The sequence below is a fragment of the Rhinopithecus bieti genome, unplaced genomic scaffold (genome assembly GCF_001698545.2).
Source record: "Rhinopithecus bieti isolate Rb0 unplaced genomic scaffold, ASM169854v2 scaffold_46389, whole genome shotgun sequence".
Lineage (NCBI taxonomy): Eukaryota > Metazoa > Chordata > Mammalia > Primates > Cercopithecidae > Rhinopithecus > Rhinopithecus bieti.
In genome coordinates this window covers 132,618-145,864 of record NW_016818836.1, presented here as the reverse complement: position 1 = coordinate 145,864, position 13,247 = coordinate 132,618, and the positions used below count along the sequence as shown (strand labels likewise).

Below are 13,247 nucleotides of genomic sequence, written 5' to 3'. Positions count from 1 at the left end.
GAGCCTGGGAGGTAGAGGCTGCAGTGAGCCGAGATCGTGCCACTGCACTCCAGCCTGGGCAACAAAGCCAGACTCCATCTCAAAAAAACAAACAAACAACAGCAACAACAACAAAAAAACAATAGCAACAACAAAAACCATCCAACACTTAAGTTTGGACCTCACAAGGATAAGGAGAGTGCAGTTCAAGGAGCACAGCTCAGCCCATGCTGTGTTTCTGGGGATGGAGGACACATCATGAAGTCTGGGGCATGGTCCTCACCCAGCAGAACTCATAGGTGGGGCAGACATGTGGAACACAGAATGCCAGGTGTCTTGTCTCTAGGATCAAGCAGTAGTAATGTGAGGTGCAGCCACAATGGGATTCAAAGTGGAAAGACTCAGAAGCCTTGAAGAAATGGGAAGAGGGCATGCCACTGGGGTTAGAAGGTTTCAGGACAAAACCAGGCAAAAAGGAAGGATGAGCCTGTAGTCCCAGCTACTCAGGAGGCTGGGGCAGGAGGATCACTGGAGCCCAAGAGTCCCAAGGCCAGCCTGAGTAAAACAGCGAGACCCCAGTCTTTCTTTCTTTTTAAAAAAAAAAAAAAAAGAAACAGAAAGGAAGGGGACACATGTGTGCTAGGGACAGAAGAGAGAAAACCGCCTCCACCCAAGCATTCACCCACACCCACACCTCCCAGCCGAGCACCCAGAGCTGGGGGTGAAAGAAATGAGGTCCAAATGAGACTGCACAGGAGCTGCCTCCAGGGCTTTCACAGACCAGCATTCCAGGAGGATCTACAGCAAGTGCAAGGGCGTGAAAGCACAGAGCACAAGGGTTGAATGACCTCAAGCCTGTGAAGCTGCAGCTGCAGCTGCAGGTGTTTGGGAAAGGCAGGGCAGGGGGCTGTGCGGAGGCTGGGAGGAGCCAGCACCCAAGGGCTGGTCAATCAAGCTGAGGGTTGAGTTTCCATCCAGCAATGCAGGCCATGGGAGGCTGTAGGAGTGACGCTGTTAGATCCCCTTTATGAGAATAATAATTTTTATAACAACGTGGCTGGAGGACTGGTCAGGAGAGAAACTAGTGTAGGGGCTGTTGCAAAGGCTCCAAGAAGAGATGAGACTGTTTGGTGAGTTTAGCCGCTGGATGAAAGGCCGGAAGGATGAGGTCAGCAGCGCACTGACACTGCCACCCAAAGCTTCGGCTGCTGCCGCCCTCATGGAAATTTCCTGGGGGAAGGGAGAGGACCCTTCCTCGGTGAACACTGGGGCTGCTCTGCGCGAGTTCCTGAGAAGCGGGCAGGTGGCTAGCTCCTCTTCCTTTTCAGCCCTCAGTGCCCATTTTGCCGACAAAAAGTCCCAGGGTGACAGTACAAGAGACGCCTTTAGTGAAGGCAAAGGAAGGGACACTCCCCTCCTTTCCTGCCGACTCTCGCCCTCACTTCTTGAAATCTTTGATCTCCCTTCACCCACTCTGTCACTCTCCTAACACAACCATTTCCAGGGACTATTTCCAAGCCCTTTTCCTCATCCCCGAACCCGCAGTTTTCAGCTGCCCCCAGTTGACTGACCAGGCTGCCTCGACGGCCCCATTCACAGGCCCCAGCCTCCTCACCGGGCTGGAAGGCGACAACCGCGAAAAGGAGGGTGACTCTCCTCGGCGGGGGCTTCGGGTGACATCATATCCTTCAAATGCGAAATCAGGCTCCAGGCTGGTCAAAGGGCGCAACTTCCCCCCCTCCCCTCCCCACCGGCTCCCGCGCGCCTCCCGTGGCGCCCGAGCTTCGAGCCGAGCCGCGTCCTGGGGAGCGTGTCATGGCCCCACCCGTGACCGCCTTGCTCCTGCCGCTGGTCTTGCTGCTCCGTGAGTTTGCGACCCCCGAAAAGGCAGGGGATGGGGCGGGCGGGGGGCGCGGGACTCGGGGCTCAGCCTCGCTGCCTGCTGCCTGCAGACGCCGCCAGGCCAAGCCAGTTCCGGGTGTCGCCGCTGGATCGGACCTGGAACCTGGGAGAGACGGTGGAGCTGAAGTGCCAGGTGCTGCTGTCCAACCCGACGTCGGGCTGCTCGTGGCTCTTCCAACCGCGCGGCACCGCCGCCCGCCCCACCTTCCTCCTATACCTCTCCCAAAACAAGCCCAAGGCGGCGGAGGGGCTGGACACCCAGCGGTTCTGGGGCAAGAAGTCTGGGGACACCTTCGTCCTCACCCTACGTGACTTCCGCCAGGAGAACGAGGGCTACTATTTCTGCTCGGCCCTGAGCAACTCCATCATGTACTTCAGCCACTTCGTGCCGGTCTTCCTGCCAGGTCCGGGCGCAGGGTGCGGCACCTCTCCGCGTGGGGCTTGGGGTTCACCTCAACCTGTTTTCCACACATAGGCCCTGCTTTCAAGCCTCTTAGCGCACCTGGAAGAGACTTAGATATTGTTCCCATTTCACAGACACAGCAAACTGAGGCTAACGTGCGGCCGAGTAGGGACTAGGGATAGTGTTTTACGTCCGGCCGATCTCGGCTCGAGTTCGGATGCTTGCGTGGTTCTGGGCAAATGACTTAAATTCTCTACGCCTCCGTTTGCTCGTGGGTAAAATGCGGACAGCAATCAACCCGCGCTCCAGGGTTGCTGGTTGCCGGGGAGAGAGGACAGGTGCAGGGGAGCGGGCTCCTGCGCTGGGGCCGGTCGCCTCGTGCTCTTGGCTAAGCCAAGGCCCGAGCACAGGGGTCCGCGCCCATTCCGGGGTACCCATCCCGTCTCCTCTGCCACCCCTTCTCCCAGGAAAACCGGTGGGAGGCGTTCCCGTTGGGAAAGGCGCGCAAGGCTGGGGCTGGGGCGGGGGCGCGTCCATAATCCCAGCCTGCCCCCCAACCACGCTCTGTTGCCCCTGCAGCGAAGCCCACCACTACGCCAGCGCCGCGACCACCCACACCGGCGCCCACCACCGCGTCGCAGCCCCTGTCCCTGCGCCCAGAGGCGTGCTGGCCAGCGGCGGGGGGCTCAGGTGAGGCGTGCCGGGGCTTGGAGCTGGGGCGGCACGGACCGCGGGGAGAGCCCATGCCAGGGGGAGCCGTGATACCGTAGGTCAAGGGCTGTCCAAGTGGTGGGAAACCGAGACCTGAGGCGGAGAGACGTGCCTGGGATGGTGGGGCGGTTGGGAGGTCCCGGGCCTGCTCCTAAATGTCGGCGTCTTTGGTGTCGTCAGTGAACACGAGAGGACTGGACTTCGCCTGTGGTATCTACATCTGGGCGCCCTTGGCCGGGACCTGCGGGGTCCTTCTCCTGTCACTGGTTATCACCCTTTACTGCAACCACAGTAAGTCCCGAGGAATCGCGGCCGGGAGGAGACGGCTCTGCTCCTGCCTTTGGCGCTGCTAGCTCCAGGTGGACCTTGCGGGGTGTGGGGTTGAGATTTCTGGGACTCCCGAGCTGCCCAGCAGGTACAGGCACTTTTCCTGGAGACAGAATGAGAGAAAGCCCTTCCCGCTCCTTGCGCTCTCAGAGAGGTTTCGGTAGACAAAGCCCTGTTCCCAGAGCCGCTGCAGCGAGTGCGTTCGGTCAGCCAAGCCCGCAGCGTGCGCACATGTCGGGACACACGACAAACGCCCGCCAGCAGGGGGCCGCTGTGGCCCTGGGTCAAGTGCCCAGGGGGGTTAAGTCAAAACCACGACCAGTTTGAGGTTCGTCCTTGGCCCTCTTCCCGCGAACCGCCTACTCTGCTTTGGGTCCCATGCAAGGGAGGTGCCGGATCAGGTCTGCAGGCTCTCTGCTTTCGCCCGCATCTGTAGTTGCAATTTTTAAAAAATTGATGCTTGAGGCGAAGGATGGATAAGAAGCCCTTACCCTGCTCTCAAGAGTTATAATCCTCAAAGAAATAGGGGAAAGGAAGGAGAATTCGTAGGGGCAATTCCCTATTTGCCTCATCCAATTTCAGCCCATGATCGTTCTGAAATGATTTTTTGTAAAACCAAAAAAACAGCAGCAGCAGCATCAACAACAACAAAACAAAACAAAGCAAAACAAAACACGGTCTTTGGGGACTATTGGTGGATGGGGCACTCACTTTTCCCTTCTTTTTCCTTATCCAGGGAACCGAAGACGTGTTTGCAAATGTCCCAGGTGAGTCTCTTTGAACGCTCAGCCTGCTCACCTCAGCCAGCCCTGGGGTGGGGTCCTGGTTTCCCCAATAGCAAATAGTAGGAACTTTTCCCAGAGAGAGGTCATGGCCGTGGAGTCCTGGGGCAGGGAGTCAGGTAGTTTCTGAGCAAAGAGAGGCCAAGGCTGGCATCTGGCCTGCATCCTTGAGAAAAAGTAGGCCCAGGTTAGGCTGGTGTCAACACAGTGTGACTCCAGTAAATCTCCATCTTATTTGGCCTGGAACTTAAAAAAAAAAAAAAACCTGAGGGATTCCCCCAATTCATCCTAGCTCCTTGGAGGACCTGACCTCCTCTTTATTCTGATTATTCCATCTGGGTTTTGTTGTTTTCTTAAGAAAACCGTTTTTTTTTCCTACTTGGCTGGTCTAGTTTTTTGAGGGAGAGCCAATTTTTATCAGCTGAACCAAAAAAATAATGGCTTTGCTTCCTAATTTCTCTGTGTCATGTAGGACCTTGTTTTCCTGTCAAGGACTGGAGTAGAAAAAAGGGGAATGAGATGCAGGGACAATTAGCTCTCTGGCAGCTCAAGTGAGTGCCCATCCAGTTTCAGCCCACAATCATTCTGAAATGATTAAAACACACACACACTCATTGTTATAAACTTCCTCTCTTCACCCGTTGGCTGAGGCATCCCTGTGGTAGCATCTAACAAGTGCCTGCTCTAGTCAGACCTGTGATAGGGGTAATACACCCCATCTCTCTTAATCCTCACAGCAACCTTGTCCCATCTCATGGCTCAGGGATTAGTAAAGTGGCAAAGGCACAATTAAACTCAGATTATCAATAATAATAACCATTTGATGAAAGCCTATAATGCATGTTACATGCTTTATAGATAGACTTTTTTAATTTTAAGTTTTATAACAACCTTTAAAGTAGTCACGATTACCTGCATTGTACAAATAAGGAAACTGAGGCTTAGAACATTTAGTGATTTGTCCAAGGTCATACTGCTGGGGAGCTGCAACTTCCATCCAAAGTTCAGACACCTTCCCCGTGGTTGCAGGCTGAAGTGTTAAGGATAACCGATTATGTACACCAGTTCTATTAAATAGATGAAATATTTTACATTTTATACCTGGAGTTTGCATTTTATACGCCTTTACATTTTTCTGAGGAAATCCAAATTCAGGACTTTACACATTGTTATTTTTACCAATGAAAATGCAATGAATTTCCAATGCATATGTTATAGGTGATATACCAAGGGGATAAAGACTCTTTAAAAATCAGCCAGGTATTGTGGTGCATGCCTATAATCCAAGCTACTCAGGAGGCTGAGGCAGGAGAATCTCTTGAACCCGGGAGGCGGAGGTTGCAGTGAGCTGAGATTGTACCACTGCACTCCCGCCTGGGTAACAGAGCAAGATTCCATCTCAAAAAAAAAAAAAAAAAAAAGAGAAAAGTTTTAGCATTTTTATTATTCAGGGTGCACTTGGGAAATTTTGTAGGAGAATCATCCCTTTTCTCAAAACTCTCATTTTGGGACGAATAACTGAGAATAAAGTTCTGCCTTAAAATACAAAGCTATACAGATTAGACACATCTGGGGAATTCCAACACCTGAGTTAATATACTTAGTGATGATGGTGGGCTGCTCCGCTTTAACAGAGAGGTTTTAGAGGGCTGAGAGTGCAGACATGACACTCATGATGAATTAGCATGTCTACGAGGTGCTAGCCTGGTGCTGAATTCACACTTTTTTTTTTTCTTTCTTTCTTTTCTTTTTCTTTTTTTTGAGATGGCGTCTCGCTCTGCCGCCCAGACTGGAGTGCAATGGCGTGATCTTGGCTCACTGCAACCTCTGCCTCCTGGGTTCAAGTGATTCTCTTGCCTTAGCCTCCCGAGTAACTGGGACTACACGCGCCCGCCACCACGCCCAGCTAATTTTTATATTTTTAATAGAGATGGGTTTTCACCATGTTAACCAGGATGGTCTCGATCTCTTGACCTCGTGATCCGCCCGCCTTGGCCTCCCAAAGTGCTGGGATTACAGGCGTGAGCCACCGCGCCCGGCCACTAACACGTTTTTAGCGTAACATCATTTGACTGATGATGGTGATTTGCTCACATCCTCTTCTCTCCCTGTGATCCTCCCGGGCTGAGAATCAGGTCAGCTAATGACTTTGGTTATCAGTCTCACTCTCACACCTCTGTGGAGACCTTGACAAGGGTTCCAGGAAGCTACACTAACTCCGTTTAATCCTGGCTCAGCCACCACCTAGATGTGTGACCTTGGGCAAGTTTAACTTCTCAAGCTCAGCGCCCACCCTTAAGGCCGCTGTGAGGATTACATGAGATGCCGCAAGTAAGGCATTTAGCAGGGGTGCTGTGCTGAGGTCATTCAGCCAATCCCATGCTGGTGCCCCAGGAGCAGGTTCTCAGACCTTTCAAAGGCTGGGGGATTGGGAGGCTGGACATGGCTGGATGGAAGCTGCACTGATGGGGTTCTCGCTACAATGATGGTCGCTTTCCTTTCTTTCAGGCCTGTGGTCAAATCGGGAGGCAAGCCCAGCCTTTCGGAGAGATACGTCTAACCCTGTGCAACAGCCACTACGTTACTTCAAACTGAGATCCCTCCTTTTGAGGGAGCAAGTCCTTCCCTTTCATTTTTTCCAGTCTTCCTCCCTATGTATTCATTCTTAAGATTATTATTTTAGTGGGGGTGGGGTGGGAAAGAGTACTTTTTCTTTATGTGTTTGACGGGAAACAAAACTAGGTAAAATCTACAGTACACCACAAGGGTCACAATACTGTTGTGCGCACATCGGGGTAGGGTGTGGAAAGGGGCAAGCCAGAGCTACCCGCAGAGTTCTCAGAATCATGTTGACAGAGCTGGAGGCACCCATGCTATCTCAACCTCTTCCCCACCCATTTTACAAAGGGGGAGGCTAAAGCCCAGAGACAGCTTGATCAAAGGCACACAGCAAGTCAGGGTTGGAGCAGTAGCTGGAGGGACCTTATCTCCCAGCTCAGGGCTCTTTCCTCCACACCATTCAGGTCTTTCTTTCCAAGGACCCTGTCTCAGGGCAAGTTGCTTGAGTCTCCAACTGCAAGGGAACAAGTACTTCTTGATACCTGGGATACTGTGCCCAGAGTCTCGAGGAGGTAATGAACTAAAGAGAACTGCCTTTGGCAGAGTTATATAATGTAAACATCAGACTCTTTTTTTTTTTTTAAAATATAATCAAGTCTAAAATTCTGTAGACCTAAAATAAAATGAAGGGGTGAGCTTAACCTTTGAAATCTAATCCCTCTGTCTCTAAAGAAAATCTCTGTGAAACCCCTACATGGAGGTGGAATTGCTCTCCCAGCCCTTGCATTGCAGAGGGGCCGGTGAAAGAGGAGAGGCCGCTCCTTTGCAAATAAAATTTGAGCATCAGTGAGGTTAAACTAAGGCCCTCTTGAATCTCTGAACTTGAGATACAAACATGCTCCTGGGATCACTGATGACTTTTTATACTTTGTAAAGACAATTGTTGGAGAGCCGCTCGCACAGCCCTGGCCTCTGCTCAACTAGCAGATACAGGGATGAGGCAGACCTGACTCTCTTAAGGAGGCTGAGAGCCCAAACTGCTGTCCCAAACACGCACTTCCTTGCGTACTGTATGGTACAAGCAATGCCTGCCCATTGGAGAGAAAAAACTTAAGTAGATAAGGAAATAAGAACCACTCATAATTCTTCACCTTAGAAATAATCTGTTAATATGGTATACTTTCTTCCTGATTTTCTACGCATACGTGTAAAATGTCTTTCTTTTTAAAATGGGATTGTACTATGTTGTTATAAGTGGCTTTAATGAATAAACATTTGTAGTATCCTCTTTAATGGGTAAACAGCATCCTATTTTGGTTGTGCCATCATTTATTTAACTATTACCTGGTATTTAGTTGTTTCCAAACTTCCTACTATAACACTACTAAAATGTTGCATTTATTTTTGTTTCTTTAGGATAAAGACCTAAAATTATTGAATCAGTCCTCACCTTCACCTGAGCCTGCCATTTTCACATCAGTCAAAATAGATTAGCTTCATCCTGCATCACCCTTCTTCCTTTTGTTCTTTCTTGGTAACAGATGAGACGATGCTCCTTTCATGATAACTCACAAAGTTGTCTTGTTGTTGAGGTAAAATATACGTACTGAAAATTGCTTAAGTTGTAAATGTACAGCTCAATGACATCATAAAGCAAACACACCCATGTAATCAGCCCTCCAGAAGTCTGTTGCAAGTTTTAAAACCAAGATACTTTTAGAGAACAGAAAGCAAGAGTGGTTTTCCGTTCCCTAAGTGAAGTAGCCTGTGTCTATTAAAGCAGAAGAGAAAGTTGAGATATTACCCATGAGACAAATTCCCCATGTCGCTCCTCCCTGAGCCCAGCTGATCAGAGCCAGGAGGTGCCCAGCATACTGAGGGCCCAGTCAGGGCAGGTGCCAGGTTTTGAGGCCTCCTGTGGAAGCAGGGCCTGGGCTCCAGGCTATCTCTGGATTCCCTGGGGAAGGATGAACATCTCACAACACGTCGCTCCCCTTCTCATGGGAGAAACTTGTGAAGTTAACCCTGGAGCACCAATGAATGTCAAAGAATCTGTGCCAGGGCAAAAACAGGAAAAGGGCATTTCTGCCACAAGCAGCATTTCCTCTTCAACCTTGAGCTCAAAGTTGGTGGTGGTGAGTGGTGGAGTGGCCACCCTTGGGAGGCTCTGGAGAGGGCCAAATACTTACTATTTTTTATACCCTCAAACCAACCAGGATTTCACTTGCCACAAGTAAAGTGGTAAACAATAATTTGGAAATTAAAAATATCAATATAGGAACATCCATTCATTAGAGCTGGCCCTCTGGACCAGGAAGAAAACAGAAAACAAATCTGCAAGCCATGCAGGCCTAAAGCACGCTCATGGTGGGCTGTGAATTCAGGCTTAGGAATCACTGACAACCACAGACCTCTAACCTGTTCCTTCTACACATGCAGAAGGTGCACCCACAGTTCAAAGCTGCCAGCCTCCGGTTCAACAATGTTTCATTTGCCAATTGCTAGCCTGAGACATTGGTTCTACAAACCCTCTTACTATGTATGTGGAAGATGCCCATAACAGGTTTTTTTTTTTGACCCAAAGGAGAGAAGTGACTCCTCTATTATGCTGTAAACTTGGTATCAGCTGCTGGAATCCAGTCTCAATGTGGTTCATTTAACATTCATTCATTTAATAAAAACATATCCTATTCGTGGAAGAGAAAAGCCAGAGAGAAATTTGTCATTTTCCTTCTCCAGCTTTCAACTGGTTTTAAGAGAGCCCACTCTACCTTAGAAAATTCCCCATGAATCTTTATCCAAGTGGGCTGGGGAGAAATCTCCCTTTTCTGTCAGCCAGAAGCTGCCCCCATTCCTGTCCTGGGTCTGTGTGCAAATACTTCTCTGCACACAATTTTATAAATACCTGGGGGCAGCCCCACTTAAGCTGCTCCTAAAAGCAGGGTTGAGCAGCATTTCTCCACCAAAGGGAACTAAAAGAGGCCTCAGTAGCATAGTGGTTAAATGCAGAGGCTCTAAACCAGCCTCCTAACTTAACCGGGCACAGCGACTCAGGTCTGTAATCCCAGCACTTTGAGAGGCCACAACAGGCAGATCGACTGAGTCCAAGAGTTCGAGACCAGCCTGAGAAACATGGTGAAACCCCATCTCTACAAAAAATACAAAAAAATTAGCCAGGTATGGTGGTGCACACCTGTCGTCTCAGCTACTCAGGAGGATCTCTGGAGCCCAGACGTTTGAGGCTTCAGTGAGCCAAGACTATGCCACCACTCTTCAGCCCGCGCGATGGAGCACAACCGTCTCAAACAAAAACAAAATAAACCAGCCTCCTGTCTCTGCTACTTATTAACTATGAGTTATCTGGCAAGCGACTTAATGTCTTGATCCCTCAGTTTCCCCACTTATAAAATGGAACTAATAATAGTCCCTACCTCAAAGTATATGAGTTTATACATGTTTTCTCAGTTGCCTAGAACAGCTCATGGAACATGGAAAGCAAATAATAAATATATGCTGAAAAAATGAACTTGTACTGAATTTTTCTAAACCAGTGTCGTATTGATTATACTCTGAATGCAGCTACTTGAGTCTGATTCTTCTCATTTCTGTTCTTTCCCCAAAAAGGTAAACAGTAGCCCTTTCTGATCGATATATATGTATTACATATATCCTAGGATCTCAGCACCCAGTGCACGGCAGGGCAACATCTCAGGAAACCTCCGTCCCAGATAGACTCAGTCCCTGACAGCACTGTGTCATTTGAAATTCCCCTCAGCCTTGAATCCTGAGTGCCACCACCTGACTTCTGCTGTTGATGGCTATGGCCATTCATTCCACAAGGGAGCTCTGTCATCCTCTGGGCAGCTGAGGAAGGGCAGAGGAGGAAAAGAAGTGTGCTGTACCATTTTGCCATCTCGGCACCTACTGAAGGCCCCTCCATCCCTTCAGACACATCTCACTTCTGTGTGCCAGTTACTATTTCCCCTTTTTCTGTTCCCCCTTAGCTGACCATGGTCTGCAAATGTCATTTATGTTTTATTGACTTAATAAAACTACCAGTTTATTCAACATTTACCATAGGTCAGTATCTCATTTAGGTCTCATCGAAACTATGATATAGGAACTACTATCATTCTACTTTGCAGATGAGGAAGCAAAAGTGTAGGAAGTTTCTATCACTTGCCCAAGACCACACAATTAGAATCCGAAAAGGTGGTAATGCATCCACCTAAAAGACCACGTTTCCCAGACAACCTTGCAGTCATACACAGTGAATAAGTTGCCAGATGGGACTTCCAGGAAGGCCTCCTAGAGGGGCTATCTTAATGGGGAAGTTCACCCTTTCCCCACCCACTTTCCTCTTCCTTCCTGCCTGGAACACAGCTAGGATTAGACAAGGGTAAATTTGAGGTCGTATGTTAAGGCCATGGAGCAGAAAGGAGTCTGGGACCCTGATGGTCATGAAGCCACCATACAAACCCCATGCTACCTGCTCCACACCTGCCACTAAGCCTAGTCCTAACGGCACACCCTAGGAAGGACAGAGGCCCTCAGCCCCACATTTCCTGAGTCATCCTTGAAAGTTTTCAAGACAATTTGATAATTTCCTGTGAAATTCCTCTTTAGGGCAGATTAGCTCACTAATCTGAAATATCTGAAATAACTAAAGGCAACATAGTCTTGTGCTTAAGAATGAAAGAAAACCTAAAATGCTTTTCTAATCTATTCTGAAGGGGAGAGCTTAGTCTTGAATGCTGAGGACATGTCTTCTAAGAAATATTTTTACTTCACAGGGGAAATGACACACCAGAATCCTTCATTTGAATGGATCCAACACTTGCATGGTGGCTAAATGTCCTATTTATTTATTGTTTATTTATTTATTTATTTATTTTGAGACAGAGTCTTGCTCTGTTGCCCAGGCTGGAGTGCAGTAGCCCAATTTCGGCTCACTGCAACCTCCACCTCCTGGGTTCATGCAATTCTCCTGCCTCAGTCTCCCAAGTAGGTGGGACTACAGGCGCACACCACCGTGCCCAGCTAAGTTTTGTATTTTTCAGTAGAGATGGGGTTTCGCCATGTTGGCCAGGCGAACTCCTGAGTCAGGAGTCTCGAACTCCTGACTTCAAGTGATCCCCCCACCTCAGCCTCCCAAAGTGCTGGGATTACAGGCATGAGCCACCATGCCCAGCCACTAAATGTCTTTTAAGAGAGTAAAAAGGCCAGCCCCAAGTGGAATTTGGGAGAATTTTACACAACCCGCACAGTGTAGGAGCCCGATATAGAGACTGGCAAAGTTAGAAATTCATCCTTCTAGAAAACATAGATAATAGAGAGAAGTGGGAATACAGTTAAAATGCTAGAGCAAGGAAGCCCACTATCACTTGAGACAAGAACCTAATACTGCTTCTCTAAATAATGGGAGGTTCAGAGCACTGTATGATGAGCACGTTGCCTTCCTGTATTTCCTTCATGACCTTGCTTCTCACTTAGAGAACAAGTCTGCCTGGTTCACCACTCTATCCGAGACCTCCAAGAGTACCCGAGACCAATACTCAATAAATATTCACATTGACCTTAATTACATACTGTCCTCCCTGGCTCTAGCCTGTCCCTTCCCCAACCACCCTTCTTCCCATTATAGCTAGAGTAGGCCTTAAAAACACACGATTACAGCTCTCCTTTCCTTTCCAGCACCCTCTTGTTATTAACCTCATTACAGGACCTTGGCTCTACTTTTCTGTATTTTCCAGCAGATTGTAGGCTTTCATCTCAGTGCCCAGCAGAGTGGAATTTTAAAAATCTGTTAGATGAGTGACTGCTAAGATGTCATACCACATGTTAAAATACATGTCGTTTTATTAAAGGATTCTACATGCCAATGTTTAGCATGAAGCACTTTGTACTTTTCTAAGCTGAAAGGAAGTATAGCTAAATAAATGCAACATTGCCTGACACACGAGAGCTCAGTAATTAGTAGCTCTGGATTATACAAGCCTTCTAACATTGAGATGTATCGCCACATTTGCTAGCATAGAAGGCTCACAAGGATACGAAATACCCTACTGCTACAAGGAAAGTGTTTTTTGTTGCTGTTGTTTTTAAGTACTTTCTATCATAGATATATTGACAGATTTCAAAGAAGTATGGTGGATAAGTGGACCACTGCATCACTGTCCCATCATGCAAGGTTTTAAAAGCTGGCTCATAAATAGGAACACTTTTACACTGTTGGTGGGATTGTAAATTGGTTTAACCATTGTGGAAAACAGTATGACGATTCCTCAAGGATCTAGAACTAGAAATACCATATGACCCAGCCATCCCATTACTGGGTATATACCCAAAGGATTATAAATCATGCTGCTATAAAGACACATGCACACGTATGTTTATTGCGGCACTATTCACAATAGCAAAGACTTGGAATCAACCCAAATGTCCATCTGTGACAGACTGGATTAAGAAAATGTGGCACATATACACCATGGAATACTATGCAGCCATAAAAAAGGATGAGTTCGTGTCCTTTGTAGGGACATGGATGCAGCTGGAAACCATCATTCTGAGCAAACTCTCGCAAG

The 13,247-nt window shown here is 48.3% G+C and overlaps 1 protein-coding gene across 2 annotated transcripts; it reads left to right on the top strand.

The window, feature by feature from the left end:
- The first annotated feature begins 909 nt into the window (after positions 1 to 909).
- CD8A (CD8 subunit alpha) lies at positions 910 to 7,974 on the top strand. Of its 2 annotated transcripts, none has more exons than XM_017857571.1 (6): positions 910 to 1,843; positions 1,932 to 2,285; positions 2,864 to 2,974; positions 3,176 to 3,286; positions 4,059 to 4,089; positions 6,613 to 7,972. In XM_017857571.1, exons 1-6 carry the CDS (start codon positions 1,672 to 1,674, stop codon positions 6,662 to 6,664), a joined length of 831 nt encoding a protein of 276 aa, XP_017713060.1. In that variant the 5' UTR covers positions 910 to 1,671; the 3' UTR covers positions 6,665 to 7,972. The 2 variants fall into 2 exon arrangements, with proteins under 2 accessions (XP_017713060.1, XP_017713059.1); XM_017857570.1 differs by having other exon boundaries at positions 1,198 to 1,843; positions 1,932 to 2,298; positions 6,613 to 7,974.
- Positions 7,975 to 13,247: the final 5,273 nt, after the last annotated feature.

Coding starts and splice junctions, on each gene's coding strand:
- CD8A (XM_017857570.1), top strand. CDS start 1,672: ATGCGAAATCAGGCTCCAGGCTGGTCAAAGGGCGCAACTTCCCCCCCT. Junction 2,975..3,175: donor GCCAGCGGCGGGGGGCTCAG/GTGAGGCGTGCC, acceptor TGGTGTCGTCAG/TGAACACGAGAGGACTGGAC. Junction 3,287..4,058: donor CACCCTTTACTGCAACCACA/GTAAGTCCCGAG, acceptor TTCCTTATCCAG/GGAACCGAAGACGTGTTTGC.